This window comes from Hipposideros armiger, unplaced genomic scaffold (genome assembly GCF_001890085.2).
Source record: "Hipposideros armiger isolate ML-2016 unplaced genomic scaffold, ASM189008v1 scaffold_418, whole genome shotgun sequence".
Classification (NCBI taxonomy): domain Eukaryota; kingdom Metazoa; phylum Chordata; class Mammalia; order Chiroptera; family Hipposideridae; genus Hipposideros; species Hipposideros armiger.
Window position 1 is genome coordinate 74,785 of NW_017731768.1, and position 17,361 is coordinate 92,145.

General features: G+C 42.7%; 1 protein-coding gene across 1 annotated transcript in view; it reads right to left on the bottom strand.

Moving 5' to 3' along the window:
• Positions 1 to 5,761: 5,761 nt before the first annotated feature.
• LOC109394305 (E3 ubiquitin-protein ligase parkin-like) overlaps positions 5,762 to 17,361 on the bottom strand; it is a 454,325-nt gene continuing 442,725 nt past the window's right edge. The window contains exon 6 of the mRNA XM_019664249.1: positions 5,762 to 5,910. Within this exon, the coding sequence (XP_019519794.1) occupies positions 5,762 to 5,910 (149 nt within the window). The remainder of the gene's footprint in view (positions 5,911 to 17,361) is intronic.

A 17,361-nucleotide genomic window follows, 5' to 3' on the forward strand; every position in this document is an offset into this window, starting at 1 on the left:
TGTTTTAAGTGCATTTTGCAAGGGATAATACTAAAGTTACAAGATTTAAAATACACTTAAGAAAGGCGATGAGCTGTCCAAAGTAATGCTTTTCTCTTAAGGAAAACATTCACATCCAGAAAATTGGTATCGTTGTATTTCCTGTGGCAGAGCTGCTTCACACTTTGACCTCTTCCCATCAGCTCGTAGAAAATAACATTTACCCACACAAACAACAGCCAGCTGGATCCAAGTCCTGCCCTCCCCACACCCCCACAAACTTGTGCATGCTTACAGGAATCTGCTTCGTAAATCCCATGGATTCAACACTCTCTTTCACTTAACCTGTGTGTTCCTCTTTTTAGATACCTTAACTCTGGAGTAAAAATGCAGTTCTTCCCATAGTATGAAACACGTGGTATTTTAAATGTATCAGACCTCTTAGGTTAGCAGGTTTATTTCACCATTTATCCAGATCACTATCTGCTTCCCATCAGGCTTCTAATCAATTCCACATCCTTGTTCAAAGTGTGTTTCTTATTTTTTACCTCTAGCCAGGTGTTCAGTCCTTTGTTCTTTGTTCTTGTTCATTTCACACACAACTAGTCCCATTCATTTGAGTCATATCCTTATCCAATCTGTTGTGTTTTACCAATGAAACTTCTAAACAGAAAGTCATTGTGTCCCATTCAAGTTCAAAACTACTAAGTGCAAGCACTTGAGGTTAATTGAAAGCTAATCCTTTGTCTAATATTTTGAACCATCTCATATGCAGAACCGAGCTGTGACATAGTTGGAGAGGTGCTGAGTGTTCTTAGATAACTCAGAAATGACATGACCTCTTGAGGGGTGTTTCTTCACCCTGCGAGGCTCTAAGCACTTGACTGGAAAGATGAGAGAGAATTCACGGGAACTGAATTTCAAACCCAATTATTCTTTAGCCAAGAGTGTATTAATCAGAGCTGTAGACGCGAGGAACAGACACCAGCTCTGGCTCTCTTACGTGTCATGTGGGAAATCATGCTGGCGCAGTGGCAGCCTCCAGGCCCATCTCCAGGCAAGCTATCCCAGGGATATCCACGGAGCAGAAAGACTCTCAGGCCAAATTAAAATGCTTGAATCATATTTTGTTTGGATCAATTTAAAATACAGTTTGAAAAGAAAAGGGAAAGGAATAGAAAACTAAATACATTTAGAATGGATATAATCAGGATGGGACCCACGGGCAGAAGGTGCCCTGGGCCAATGACACACACTTCTCTGTCACAGAGAAACGGGGACAGGACCAACCTGACCATAGCTGTAGCTTATTAACCAGCCTGAAGAACCACCATGAATTCTGTGTTTTCTGGGCAGAGGAAACATGGGCCCAGAATGCACATCGTCAATGGGCAAATTTGGGTTTCCTGACGATCAAGTGCTGACATCTATTTAGTACATCTAAATATTTAGTACCTCATAGAGTGTGTCTCTCATATATATCTCGGGCCCAGGTGTCTTCTGGATATTAGGCATCTCCTGGTCCTTCTATCCCTGTCTATGTTTCACACACATATTCCACTTGCTAACTATGTATTGTGTACTCAACACATGCCATGAATTCTGTCTACCTAAAATACCCTAAATGATTTTGCCTATGTTTTACAAACTACAAACTTATTTATGTAATAGAATTAAATACCCAGAAAAGCAACAGCCCATGACTTGCAGCATAAAGGAAACACATTAAAGGAGTGTTGAGAACCTGCAGAATCGCTGAGAGGCTGGAGAGCTGGGGAGACAGAAGACTAGGCAGTCATAACCAAAGGCCATGCCTCCCAAAGACTCTGCATCTTTACCAAAGTCACTGCAGAGACCCAAACTGTCAGTGTCCCCTGTTGCCGTGTCACTCGCTGAAGATTCCAGTTCCAGGAGTAAGCTTCAAGTCAGAGTCCCAGTTTCATGCTTGCTCCTGGACATAGAAGTCCAAGAGGAGGAGAATCGGGTCCACTGGATTCCACAGTGGGAGATGGGGCGGGCGTCAAGGCTACCTAACCCGGAGCATTCCCCAAGGAGACGTGGGCACCAGGCAAGTGATAAATGTTCCAAACAGAGCCATGCAGCCATTATTCCTGTTTAATGTCTCCTCGACGCCCACAACTTTAAAACCACCTACATGTTGATAAATTAAAATTTCTCAATTCATATCATGCCTATCAGCCCACTGAAAGTCTATTAGGCTTCTGAAAAGTAAATGTCCATAGAAATGTCAATTATCAAAACACACAAAAAATCTGCTAGTCTTCCAGTCTTCCTGCCCCTAGTAAATGACAGAACTATAGACTCACCAGGGCCAAAGTAAATAACAAAACTGCATCTTTGGCACCATGCTTGGATCTCCCTCTCATGTGCCACATCAAGTCTTTCAGCAAACCCTAGGACTCCACTTCAAAACACATCCCAAAGCAATTTTCCCACCCTAATATAGCACTCGCATCCATTCCTTCCCTGTTATCTTTCTCAGTGGTTCCTCAAACCACTTATGACTGTTACAATATTATGTGTCTTTTGGTTTATTTTCTATATTTCCTGCATAATAATTAAAAAGTCATATGAGAGCAGGTATTTTTGTTCATTGTCTTTTTTGTTATCTAGTATATGATCAGTACCTAGAAAAATGCTGGGCACATAGTAGGCACATGCTCTATGAACACGTATTGAATGATTTTAGGATATAGTTATGCCATTGTGTCATAACTACCATAAGACAATGTCTTGGCAATCATAGGTAAACACAAATCAAACAAAGAACATTAGTCTCATGCTCTGTGGTTGTAGAAAATACTTCCATGAAGGGTATTTGACAGGATCAGTATTGGTGGGTTTCTTTAATCTTCAGCATACAGGTAACCCCTGACCTGGGAGCTCCACGGGGACTGTGCAGCTTGTGCTTAAGCTCATCAGTAGGGATAGAGTGTGGAGGTTAAGTGTCAGGACGGTGGCCACTGGTCCACCACGCCATGCTGCTGTAACTGTGAGCGGGCCCACCACCTCTGTTTATGCCAGGGAAGGAACTGGCACTTCTCCAATCATGACTCCCCACGGGGCTGGGTCTGACACCCAGTCTTGCTAAATAGCTGTGCTGCCTTATCTCCAGGAACTTCCCCCCAATAAACACTGTTACAGGAGCCAAGCTACATGTGCACTCTGCCTTTCACCCTTGATTGACAGGTATCTGATTAGACTTTAACTTTGGAAATAGGTTATGGGCATTATACTATTTTATAATCAGTGGGAGGAAGAATCCTCCTGGAACATGGCTGTTGGAACACCTTTGTCACTGTTACCTCTCACTTGAATATCCACCTCGCATCTTCTGAGTGGGGGTGCTGGTGGGGCAAAGAGGACCTGGGGTACGTGACCAAGCCTTTAAACAAGGTAAAGGTCCCAATGGAGAGACCAGCTATTATTATGGAGGGGGGCTGAAACAGGTAAATGCTACTATACCTCAAGCCAAAGAGTAAATGTCCATGAAAAGGTAAGAAAATTAGGAGAGATGAGCTGATTGAAACTAGGCTCACCTTTCCATAAACCAAAACACGCTATGCAGTCACTGTGCTCAAAATACTATGGAGAGCCATGGGTGTTTACGGGTGCTGCCAAATAAGAAAGAGCCTGCAAATCAATCTTATAATATATGGAACTTATTTGTGACCAAGGTGATATTTCAATACATTGGGGAAAATGATTATTTAATAAATGGTAATATCACAGAAGGCCATCCATTCAAAAGAAATAAATTTGGGCCCCTTCACAAACCACATACAAAGAGAAATTTCAGAGCAACTAGAAGTTTTAAATGTATAAATTAAAAAAGAAATAGAAGATGCATGTAAAATCTCCCGGTTGAGGAGACCTTTATAACCAAAACAGGAGAAAAATATACAAACATGTTGACTACATAAAAAAGTTTAAATCAGCTTGACAAAGGACATCATAAATAAAAATAATAGACAACAAAAACCGATAGATTAGAAAATATATATGCAATTTGTATGGTAGATGAAGGGTTACTATCTGTCAAATATATAAAATATATATGCCATATACAAACACACATACATATGATTTTTTTAAAGCTAATATAATACAGAGGAGCATATTTACATTTTCAATAAATAAATAGAAATTAAATTATAAGACTGTTTCATTTAGGCTAACCAGACTGGGAACATAAATAATGAATTTTTTTTTTCTGGGAAAGAGTAATACTCTCAAATATTGACAGAAAAAAATGTGAATTGTTAAAGCATATTTTGGAAACAAAATCTTGCAACAGTTATTAAAATTAAAAGTATACATGCCCTTCAACCCAGAAATCCATTGTTTAGAATGAACACGATAAAAGTGCCAGAACTTAAGGATATAAGTATAAAGATATATATTACACACACACACACACACACACACACACACACACACATACAATATCTGGAAATGAAATGTATACCATCATTGGAGAAATAATTAAAGCCATTATATCAGAAAACAAAATATTATACAACTATAAAAATGGAGAATTATAAAAATTAACTTTGAAATAATTACTATTAATTATTGTTGGGCCGATCGAGTGGCTCAGTTGGTTAAGAGCTCGCTCAAGAGTTTGAGCTCTGAGCAACAGCGGTTCGATGCCCGGCCTGAGCTGAGCAGCCGCTGAGCTGCCAACAGGTGGCAGGATGGCTCAGCTAAAAAAAAACCAAAAACAAAAAACCAAAACCAAACAAACAAACAAAACTATTAATTATTGTTTACTGACCGAAACAAATATTTTTAAAAAATCGGTATTTGTAAAGGCATTGCAAAGATACCTGCGGGTATAGCAATGGTTAGATCACTGTTTTCTGCCCCATACTTCTTCATATCCTTCAAGTGTTATATAATAAGAATGTATTATTCATATAGTAAAAATCATAACTCTACTTTGATTATTAAAAGGCATACCTTGTTTTGCTCATTTAAAAATATACCTTCAAAATAACTTACTGCTTCCATCAGCTGCTAGTAAGAAAACAACAACAATTACCTAATGCCCCTCATTTAAAAGAACTTAGATGTAATTAAGCAAGGCATATTCTCTATGTGCCTTCCAACTACTCCAGGAATAAAACAAAGGCAACAGAAGTTTAGCTGTGCACTTAAAGCAAACACATGAAAGGAGATGCTTTGCACTGGGACATCTGAATCTCAGTGGCAGCTGTCAAATTAAAAACATAAACAAAGTTCCATAGATCAGGCTGCAGCCACGTCCCTCTAAATCGGACAGCTCCAGGGCCCAGCTGTCCTCAGTGTCACCAATGCTGTGCTGTCCTCCACTTCTCTTTGAATATGACCGGGCCTCTTAATGAGAATACCAGGTGGCATGGCCACCGAGCCCTGAGGTACCATCAAGCACCAGGACGAAATGCCCTAATGGTTCTACCTGGAGATGCTATTTCCCCCTCGAGGCACAGACAACCTCTGAGCATCTTTACCAAAGACCAGAAAGTTCCCGCGAGGCCACCCTGGGGGGGACTCTCAGAAACAGACCTGCTACCTCCCAGAGGCACCTGGGAACAGACACGTGACCCGTGTCCTCATGGGCCACCTGCCAGAGGTTAAATTCTCAAATGCTGATGCAGAGAGGAAATTCACACAAAAAATCCTATTTCCGATACACCCATTTCAGCAGGCGAGTCATTACTGACACCGTTAATTCTGTGGGAACATAAACAGTCACCCTCGTGTGTCTGGGATGCCAATCTCAGACCTGATTCTGGGGAGCCCCTGAGTCTGACAGGCCAAGAGATGGGGGTCCGCCCACATCACTGGCTGCGGGTTCCTGGGGACACAGCCAGGCGGCCTCCCGTGATGTCTGGAGGACATAGCGGCCCTCTAGTTCCTGCTGTCGATCTACATGTGTAAAGACTAAATGTGACCATTTATAATCAGTAGAATACTGTCACGTTCTCCCAAAGCACTGCATGTGCACATGGCTGTGTGTTCAAAAGAACGCACAACCCTTCAAAAACCAGTATTCTGAGACAAGCAGTGGGTGATCGCTCACAGTTTTTGCTTATCTCGGGTGTGTGGAAATGAACAAACAGAAACCTCAGTTAAAATGGGAGTCAGGAGGCTGGGAAAGAAAACTCTCACGTACCTGTCACTCAGAGCAGACTACTGAGCCCACAGGAAGAGACAGACCTTGCTGCATCCCCAACAGGAAGTGATACGAGGTTACTCCCTCAGCAGGAGGAAGGAAAGATTCCTCCTCCTCGCCCAGTAACAGCTCAGCCGATGGGAGACCGCCAGAACTCAGCCAGCGAAAGTCACTAAACTCCAAACCTTCAGTTTCCTCCAGTGGCATCTTCGTTTACGATGGCCCCTCCCAAGCCCATAACAGAGCGCTCCTCAGGTCCTTTGTGCTTCTGTGGACTTGCCTGTGGTTCGCCATTAGACTGCATGTCACAAACTGCAGTTGCTTGTTGTTCCAGAATAAACCCATTTTGCTGGAGAAATATCTGGCTATTTGTTTAAGGTCAACTGGCCAAAGCCTCAGTCTTTCCATGCGGAGGTCTTGATCTGGGTGTCTGGCTTCTCGGAGTTGCATGTGATTTCCCCTCCAGCTTTAATTGCTCTTTGAAAACTAGACCTACAGTTCAGAGGTGTCTGGCTAGATGCCACACACTCTCCATTTAACCTGTATTCTCTGCTGGTCAGATTCCTTAAAAACTGAGGCCGATGTCTTCTTCATCATTAGTCTTGAGCTCAAACTCTGCCATGCCCACCTCAGGACAGCCCCCTCCTTGTGTATCTGAGCCATGACAGGTGGAGCCCCAGGTTTCCACCGGCTTTGGACACTGCAGTTGGGGCTGGTGGCTCCCCTGATCACACAGCTGCCCAGCAGTTGCTGCATTTCTTCAGAACCGTCCAAGGGTCTGCCCCTGCAGTGAGCTGCTCAGCCCCACACTCTCTAGTGCAGCACCAGTCCTCGGATCACACAAAAGAGTCCTTGCCAGGAAAAAGAAAAACCTTGGTGATACAAGTCAGAAGAGTGGTACCTTACTGAGTGTGAGTGAGCAGGAGTGGGCACAAAGGAACTTTCTAGAAGAGGTCTGAAAGTCTAGATGGAGGGCTCTGCAAGTGCCTTACGTAAACATGTCAGTAAGTTGTACATGGAATACAGCTTTTTACTATATGGAAGCAGCCAGTGGCATTATCACCTGCCAAAGTCTATCATTATTCGCCCATTTGGCTCATCGCTAGGCTTGCCGTTGGGTCCACGCACTGATTTGAGGTGTGCACGAAAGGGAGAGCTAGCTGTCCTTCACACAACCTTTGAACATCGTCAACAATGTGAAAATGGCAAATAGGCATAATTAGAACTAGTGGGACTGATGGATTTGCATGTATTGTTTGCTCCTCCTTTTTTGTGGGGACAGGATCATTTAAGCAAGGAGACAGCTCTGTTTGGCATATATTGTGTGTGTATGCGTGTGTGTGTGGGTGCGCGTGTGCCCTTAGCAAAGCCTATATTCTAGAAATGTTTATTGGATGCCACAGATGGAAGACTTTGTGATACACAGAAAATTCAGTACAAAAGCATATTTGAAGGGATTTTTTTATTATGATTCTCTGTGAATTTGGAGCTGTCCTGACAAAGTGACTAAGAGAAAAGGACTGTTATTATGATCAGCATGTTTTCCCCAAATAAAAAATATTTTCACTTTGTTGAAAGTTATCAGAGGCCTTGAAGATACTATAAACACAGAGTGACTTATACCATGAACCTTATTTAAATCCCACCAAGTGGAACGGTCAGCCACAAACAGGCTCAGGAAAAGAGCTGAGCCCTGTGATAATCTGACAGTCCCAAATGAGTGTTTTTTTTCCTCTTTTCCCCTTGCCCTCACTGACCGAATACTATGTGGTCTTTTTATACTTGTTCCAATCAACTAGGTTTCAAAACACCATGGCAGGAAACTAACCCAACCAGCATATCAGTAGCCTAGTTAACTTTAAAGGTAGCTTAATGGGATAAAAAAGCAAGTGTATTATGCAACTAAGGACACTGGACTCCGTTCCTCCTCCTATATTCCAATGAGTCAACTCATTAATTCATACCACACATATTAATTAAGTCCATAAGAAGCTCATAATGGCCTTAACATAAGCAGAGAAGACAGAGATCAAAGAGGATGTCAGATAACAGGTAAAATTAAATCAATTCTAGTTCAGACTCTATAGGACTCATTCTCAGATGAAAGCATACATTTGAATACACTAAATGACCACCTAGAAGCTTGTTTATTTATTGACACCTTGTTTGATTCAGGAGAGAATATAAAATAGCCCATACCAATACATCTAAATGAAGGTATCTGTGGGGAGCTGACAAAGGCAACGAAGAGGGGACGGTTGTGATGAGAGCAGTGGGGATGTTCCTTTATTTTATTGCTATTTCTGATACTGAAACTAAAGAATGATTCCCATAAATTCTAGTAAGCAGACGCTTCACAGGGTGTTAAGTAAATCCCCAGGTGACTTGGGTTTACATCATCTCTGAATCATGCACAAGCTCTACCACAAATAGTAAATTTTCACACGTAGTAGGTTTTAAAGCTTTCTTGAATTAAATGGAACAAAGGAAGTTAAATAGAAAGTGAAGAAAAAAATAGATAAATAATTACATAAAGGGTGAAGCTTAGATCAATTGTTGATGGTGTGTTATGAACGAATTACAGAATCGAATCTGCTATACCTGAGAGACGAAATAATAATAATAACAGTAATAATAATAATAATAATAATAGCAGCAATAATAATACAAACACAGGGAGGGGAGGAGAAGAAACTCACTGATCAATCATTAGATGCCGGGGCCTGAGCAAACTGCCTTGTGGGCAGGTTGGTGCTTACTCCCGCATGATTTAGCCGACTCCAGCTATCCCTGCCCAGAAGGCAGGCACACAGACACACTGAGTTTCAGGCACAGGAGAAATGCTAAATGTGTAGCCACAGGCCCTCATTTAAAGGTGAGAAAATAGGCTCCGGGTTATGAGTCTTCCCAAAGGTCACACACCTAGGGGGAGGCATTTGGTTATGTTGTTTTCAAAACCAGAAAATAAATTATCAGTTTCAGTTCAAGTCCATCGCTAGTCAGAGATGAGGGAGACGTTAATCTGAGCCCATGCTCAGAATATCAGTCATCTGAGCTCCTGGCTTATCTGCTCTTGTTTTTCCCAAATCTCACAATTAATGTGTACAGAAAGAAAGAATTGCATACAAAATGAGTTATCTTTACACGTTTACTCTGCTTCCCCCATTTTCCACCCTGGAGAAGAACAGGGGTTGGCATTGTTATCTGCGGCATTCGGGGTACACTTGTGTGCTGTTGGGTTGTTGCAAATACACTAAACTGTAGCCATGAAACATTGATGTTGTTTGGAATTCAAACATTACATTTTAAATCGTGATTCCATCTGCATTTACAATTACAATAGAATGGGGGTAGGTAAACCTGATGAGAAGTGCTATAATCAGAGATGTCCAGTATGAACTTAAACTAGAATGGAAATGTTACTTTACACGGAGCAAGGGGTCTGGGCCTGAGGGTGAGCGGTGCTTCCTTGGCTTCAGGGATGCTGACAACTCCTGTCTGGAGACCAAGGAGGTTGGTTTAGCGGAAGTTTCCATGCAAGAGAGTGAAGAGTCACCTGGGAAAGACCTCATAAGTGAGGAGGGCACCCGGGCACCCAGGCAACAGCCAAATGCAACCCCTGAGCTTGAAAGGTGGGATGGCAAGTTATTACCTCTCAGTCAGCTGCCAGGCTCACTCTGGCATTCTAGCAAGAATCAGCAAGGAGCACTGAGGGAGTTCCCTTTTCTCACCAAAACCTGTATTTGAAGCTCCTAAGAGTGCATTCTGGGACCAAAGTCAAAGGATGTGCCAGATCTGAACACCCAGTGTTCACTCTGAATCTCCCCCTGGACGTCTGGAAGGCTGCTGAAACTCAAGATGCCCAAAACCACACTCAGGGACCGTTTCTCAGTGTCCTGTGTCTTAATGAATGACATCTGTCGGGGTTCCCAAGCCACCTTTATAATTTCTATTATAAAACTATATTTCCACTACTATTCTGTTCCTTTCTTCTTGCCCTGATTCTGTGCAGTCCTTGCCTTTCTTGGTTTCTAGAACATACCTTGCCTTTCTCGTTAAGGCCACTGTTTGTGATCCTTCTGTCCAGCATGTCCCACCCACACTTCCATCACCCAGAAACACTTTGGCCACTTTCTCAAATCTCACGGCTCTGCCAGAGTGGAGAGTGTCACGTGCAGCTGCACACTCCCTTGGGGAACCCATGGGCCGTCGCAGAGTCTACACATGGCAGCCTTATGAAGCCACTTTGTACCTGTAAAGGTTCTAAATTGCTGGCTAATTAAATCCGTGGTTTGTAGTGCAAACATGTGCCGGATATCTTCTATATTCCTCGAGATCTATTCTCTAAGCTTCTTCATATTGCTGTCTGCCTAGAGAACTCACCACACACAGGAAGTGGCAGGAGGTCAGGACTACAGGATTCCGGACGTTGCCATCATCCTGTTGCCACGTGAGATGTAAAAGTCCCAGCATCCTCCTCACCAGCAGCTGTGGAGATAGGCGCCTGTGGAAAATCTCTACTGCTGGACTACTGGAATTTCCCAGATGCGAAGTCTCCCCACTCTACTGGGAACCTTTAAGAGCGGGAGTGCTTTGGAGCTCTTGTACAGGATCACATGCAGAGTTAGTGCTTTGATCACAGTGAATCGCAGTAACAGCTCCTTGACGACAACTTCAGTAATTGTAATCCAAACTTTGTGTCTTCAATTTAATTCATAACTGAATAATTATTTTGTTATTTGAAACACAGTAAGGTCCTGTGAAAACTACTTTTACCTAAAGCCTATTATTATGACTGGGTCATTTCTGCCACCTTTTACGGCATATCTGACAAGTGACTATTGGCATTTTCCTGCTGATTTGAGAAATGATTATAAAAAAGGATTTCTATAAATACACGAGGTGTGGTAGTGTGCCTTGGCGTTTCATCGACAAAACTCTATTTTCCACAACCACGTGGCCTCAAACAGGTCAGCTCTTCTGCCCAGCAACACTGCATCTGGCTTTTAAACATAGGGGTCGCGCTGTTTCCTCACACTGACACTTATATGCACCAGGAAAGTGGCTTCTTCCCAAATGGGGATGTCACAGGAGACAGAGAAGAGGAGAAAGGTATGGCTTCAGGGGTCTTTTTGCCACAGAACTGGATCTACAGCCACAACTGCCCTGAGACACAGGTCCTATGGACCCGTAACCCACACAGGCCACATGGACCTAGCTCAGCTCTGCCAGGTAATCTTCTGGCCCAGGGTCCTTGCTGAATCCCTCTCGGGGTGCCCCTAAACCCTGACAAATGGCAGCCTAGGAAATGGGTTCCTCTGTGCAATAAACTGGCCTCCTTTCCTGTTCAGTGTGGGCTAGGAGAGAACGTAAGTCTCTTTCTGTCTTAAAAGAACCAAAGATTCCTGGTTCCAAATTTTCACATGCCAAATCATACATATTTGAGGGAATTGAACATGGTGACAAAACGGTAAACTATGAAGCAAGCAACCTCAGTCCCACTCGCCGAGTTTCCCCTACCAGCTGTAAAGAAGGGAAGTCCTGGCTTGTTTCTGGGCCTCGGGCTCATAAACCACAAAGCTTTTCTAAGGTTTGAACCACTCCAGCGTGGCTTCCCCGATGCCCACCACACACAGTATTTCAGCAGTAGCCAACAAACCGCTGCACTCTCTTCCTTTCTCCCTCTCGTCTTTGTTCCTCGTTTTAGGAAACTACACTTCAAATTTTGAAACTCCAAATAAGCTCACCGCACTGACCCCGCCAGAATTTCTAAACTTGTGTGGCAGTTTAGAAGGTACGACATAGCAGCCACTGGACACATGTGCCTATGGAGCCCTTGAAATGTGGCTACTGGGACTGAGGAAATGTTTAATTGAATTTAATTGTAATTCATTAAAACTTAAAGAGCCACATGTGGCTGGTGGCTGCTCTATGGGACAGCACACTTTTTGCTAACTAGTGCAGACATCCCAGACACCGTAGCTGTCCTTCAGTCAATCAGCCAGCCATTCATTCAACAAACAAAAATGTACTGACTGCATAAGAGGAACGTTCTCAAGAGCTTACAGTTGAGTGAGGTAATAAATACGCACGCCGGCATCGCTGTCTCTCGCTCACTCTTGCGACGTTTCCCTCTATGGGCGGCTCCCCCGTCCTCTGACTTTCCTTCCATCCTGATCCCCGACTGAAGGGAAAGACGCACATTTCGCATGTGCTTTGAACTTTCAGAAATCTGCATGTTTGAGGTAGAATGGGACGCATTGAGAGGTGCTTGTCTATAGATCTTTGAGACGTGTAAGACAAACCAGCTTTCTCCACTTTCTAACAGTATCAATTTCGGTCTCCGAGGTGAGGGATTTATTTCAAAACTCATCTACATAAAACTGTAATAAAATAAAAGGATACCAGTGTCCTCCTTGTCTTGTGTTCTGACAAACCTTAATAAAGCCTCATCTAATAAGGCAAAATTGACATTGTTATGAAATTTGTATTGGGCTCTGCTTTTCTGAACATATAAATTGGCATATCCCTAGATTTGTGATATTATTTAGCATATATTTCACCTAAATTACACACCACAGCACATTTTCCAATCTCACAGATTTTTTCTAAACTCATTGGAATTTCCAAAGTTCAATACAATACACAGCCATTTAAAAGCAAATAGTCAGTAAATTTCAAGGTGCAACAGATAAATTTGCAATGTTTTTTCCAATAAATGACAGACCAAAATCAAACAGAGAAACTAATACTTGTACAAACTTACTCGCTTGCCCATTCTCCTTCACAATCACAGTTTTTCAAATAAAGGCAACAAAAATTCATGGCTGAACATACTGCTCCAAATTAAAACTAAACTAATTGAAATCCTTATTAAAAGTTATTCAGGTTGACTAAGAAAACATTAGGAAGGACAAAATTTCAGGTTATGGGCATCAAATTCCAGTATTTTCTAGGTCCTTCATTATTAGTGATTTAAAAGTCTTTTTCTTACCAGGAAAGACAAGTGAGTAATAGCTTAGTCTAAATGACAGCAGCTCTGTGGTATCAAGAGCCCCGATTTCAGCTAATTTTCAGGTCTTATTATCTTGATACCATGAGATAGAATATAATAGATGGCTGGAACAGCTATAACATGACATTTATCAAAGGACGTGTCAGCAGCATCCATGGCCTCAATGAAGATGGAGCCTCCGAAATATAAATCAAAGAAAGTATAGGAACATCTCAGAAGGAAAGGATGACAGTGATCCTACACACCTAAAATATTTGAAATGCCTTAGGCAATCCATGGAGCTGGCAGTGTTAAAAATAATGATGTACCAACTAAAGATATTTAGCTCTCTGCTGAGAGAGAGCAGTGCAGCAGAATGAGGAAACCTTTAGGTAGTTTTTAAGCCATGTGGGTTCAAGTTAGAGCCCCACCTCTTACTGTGGCTTCTTTGGTGACCCTCAGCTCCTCTATGGAGCTCACAGGGTTTTCTCCGGTATAAATCGTGATAGAAAGCATCTAACCTTTCCCAGTTCACATGGTCGTCCCACGAATCAAGCCAATGTGCTAGGCAATGCTGTCAGAGTGTTCAAGGTGCTACAGACTCAGTTTGTGTAACATAATGTTAGAGGCTTCAACTGGAGCACCAGATACAATAAATATGCTAAACCAAGGGAAGTGCTGGTTCCGTATGCAGATGTATAAATCTAAAGCCTGGTGGTAGGATTTCTAAAACAGGCTTTTATTATTATTTTTAGAGCGGTTTCAGGCTCACAGTAAAAGTGAGTGGAAAGCACAAAATTTGCATATACCCCTGTCCAACACATGAGAGAATTTTTGAAATACTCACCAATGTTGTGTGTTAAGGTTGGTTTTTGGAGATTGGGTAGAGATAATTCAGGAAAAGGATTTCTTTGTTGAAAACTACATTGTATTAACATCCCAACACAATGGGGAGTCCCCCCCCCCCGCCAATCTCAAATCAAGAGAGAAGGGTGCCAGTGGATTGATTCAGAGAGTTGACACGGTGGGAAGCAGTGAGTTGGGGTCTGAGTCCCACTTGGGAATCTAGGAGACTACAATAGTTGCCTGCTGATACAGTGATGTCGGGCTCCACCTGTGATCTCAGAATTTGTTAAACCAAATGATGTGTGAGTGTTCCTCCTTGGAACATGAGAAAGAGCTCCACTAATGTCATTTTATAGTCTGCCCAGGAAGAGAAAACGTGGACGGAGAAAGAGTGAGAAACCAGGAACTGCGGGAGGGACCGTCACGGGGGAAGATGCATCAACCCCTCGCTGGAGGTGAAGCTGAAAGCCCCACGACGGCCTGTGAACGGCCCACAGGAGCCCACGAGGCAGTCTGCTCTTTACACATGCCAGCTCCAGGGGGCTCCAGCACTTCCCACGGCAGTTAGCCAGTCAAGTGAGGGCTCTCCCTGCCCCTTTCTTAGTTCTCTCATCTTGTTTCAACCTGAGACATCAGAAACTGAAGGGAGCAAGAAGGTGCAACAGGATGGAAGCTCAGAGCATGGAAAGGAGGATGGCCCCTCCCGGACCCTCCAGCAGGGACCCGCCTGACACAGGTCCTGCAGGAGTACGGGAAAGCTTGGTGTTTGCGTGGTTGATTGCTTCTCATGAGACTGAACACTGTTCTTTGCTGAACTGAAACTGTATTCGGAATTTAAAGTTGTCTGTTTGGCCTGGTAGAACCTGCCACCAACCAGGAGTCCACGGCAGTGCCTTTAGTGAAAATCACAAAAGCATCACGAGTAACAGGAACACGGCTCAGGCCCAGCTGGAGAGGTTGTGCCATTTAGGCTGCAAAAGGCTTGTACTGGAGCTGCCTGGAGCTGCTTTACAAATCACAGCTCGGCTTCACGTTCAAGTGACTCAACCAGTCCCATCACGAACAAGCCTGGGTTTTCAGCCTCTCGCTGGGGGGCTGCCACACCTATTTTCTCTGCACTGTCATGTCTAACCACACCTCTCAATTCTCCAACCTCAATACAATCTCGGGTCCATGAAGCAGTACCTATGTACGTGACTCGTTTTACCTTTCTGCAATTCTCAGATTTCTCAAGAACATTCTGGATCAGTCCTAGCCTGTCCACACAAGTCCTATCCGAATTCAAACAGTAGGCTGCTGTCCTGCCTCCCATACTTCCCTATTTTAACAATGATTTTTCCTTCACACTCTCGCCGTACCTTTCACGGCTCTGAAGCTGTTCACAGAAAAGTGAATTTCTTTGAGGGAGGCTGCACATTTAACCTTCCTTCCATCTGAAAGTCATAAGTTTAGTAGAGAAAGAAAGACATGGTAAGTGAATCATTTTAGCTGCTTTAAACATATGAAGAACTGCCAGATGGGAGATTTCTTGGATTATTATTATTTTTTTTTCCAAAAAGCAGAGCTAGAAGTTATGGGTGAAGACAGATTTCAGGTCAAATAACTCTCTATCAATAAGAGTTCTGTAAATGAAAACAGCTGACCCGAAAAGCAATGGTTCCTCCATCACTAAAGGTGCTTTAGCAGAAGACAGATGGCCAATCACCGAGTATTTATTACAAGAGCGATTTTTGTATCAGGAGGGAATTGAGATCACATGGCTACAAGGCCCACTCTTATTCTGAGATTATGGGTAGGCCAAGACATACAGTGACGATGATGCCATCCATTCAATTATTCATTCATTCCACAAAATGTGCCTAAACATCTGTGCATCGGGCACCATGGAGCTCCATTCGCTGTGTGGAGTACCTGAGTCTAGTAACAGAATGGAGTAGGGGGGGTACCTGAGTAAGTGTCTTTTACTTTTTTGTTCACATTCCATTTATTTTGTGGTGTTTTTCATATATATATATATATATATATATATATATATATATATATATATACACACACATATATTCTTTCCAATATCTCTTTATGCAAAGCTTAAAATCTTAGCTTTACCGAAACCTTACACAACTTATAGGTTCTATGACATTTGTCTTCCTAAAGTACTTTAAATAGAATATCCTATTCAATAATAAAGAAAAATAACATGATTTTTTTTTTGCAAATTATGGAGGAAAAAACTCATCTGTCCATGAGATGATGCTGCCAGCTTTTGACAACGGCTGCGTCTGATCATTTTAACTGTAGGTCATTTTCCAGGCAGCAGGTCAGTGTAGAGCTTATCTTAGGATGGCTTTCTAAATTAATATGGAATTGCCAATGTACAACTGAAGATTTAAAAGACATAAAGAAAACTCAGCGTCATGCTGACACTACACAGACATATAGCTCTTTGAAATCAGCTGGGAGAACCCTTAGTTTCATCACACTAACGAGTGACTGAAGGTTACATGTTCATAGCTGCCAGTGGCCCTGGCAGGGCCCACGCTGTGAATTCTAGCTTGGTTAGGATCACGCCCTTCTACAACTGGTGGAGCCAACTAGCCATTTAAGAAACAGTCAGAATCCATGAGAGCCTCCCCTTTAATTTTCATGATTTCCTGCTGCCCAAGTACACCAGTACTCTTCTATTTTCTCTTCACTAAAGAAAAACATCCATGTTTTCCTTCATACCCAGTTCCTGAATCTCTATCCAACTTCAGGAAATGGAGCCTAGTGAATATGACTCTTCTCAGGGAGAATCTGTAGAGCAGGGCTTCACCCCACCCCCACCTCCGCAAGCCTCCCCCACCCCCCCATGTCCCATCCTAGCAGAAATGTGGGTGCTTCCAATAGGTAACTGAGTTTGGGTTCCCCATATTGAATTCTGAGTTTGGCTCCTTTCTCACTGTAGACCCAAGAAAAGTCAATTAACTTCTCCATTTCCCATCTGGCTTCAATGATGTATTTACGCAGGAAGCTTGATATTCCGAAATGGAAGACACGTGCTTGCATAAGTACCAATGCTTCTGTAACAGGGCTGCAAAAGCATACCACAGTCCCGATCTACACTGTCTTGCCTAATTCCTAGCAGTTTTTCTCAGTGTGACTCCCCCCAACCCCCACCCAACACACACATACATTTTTATTAAAGCTAGGCAGTATACCTGTTCTTTATAAACCATCAACAAAAGATCTACCATGGAGTAAGATAAAGCTACTCAATTCTATTTATATTTCCCCAATGAGATTTTTGGGCCATTTGCTTCTTTTTTTTTTTTTTAAGATTTTTTTATTGGTGAATTGGGGGGATGGGAACAGTGCTGGGGAATTG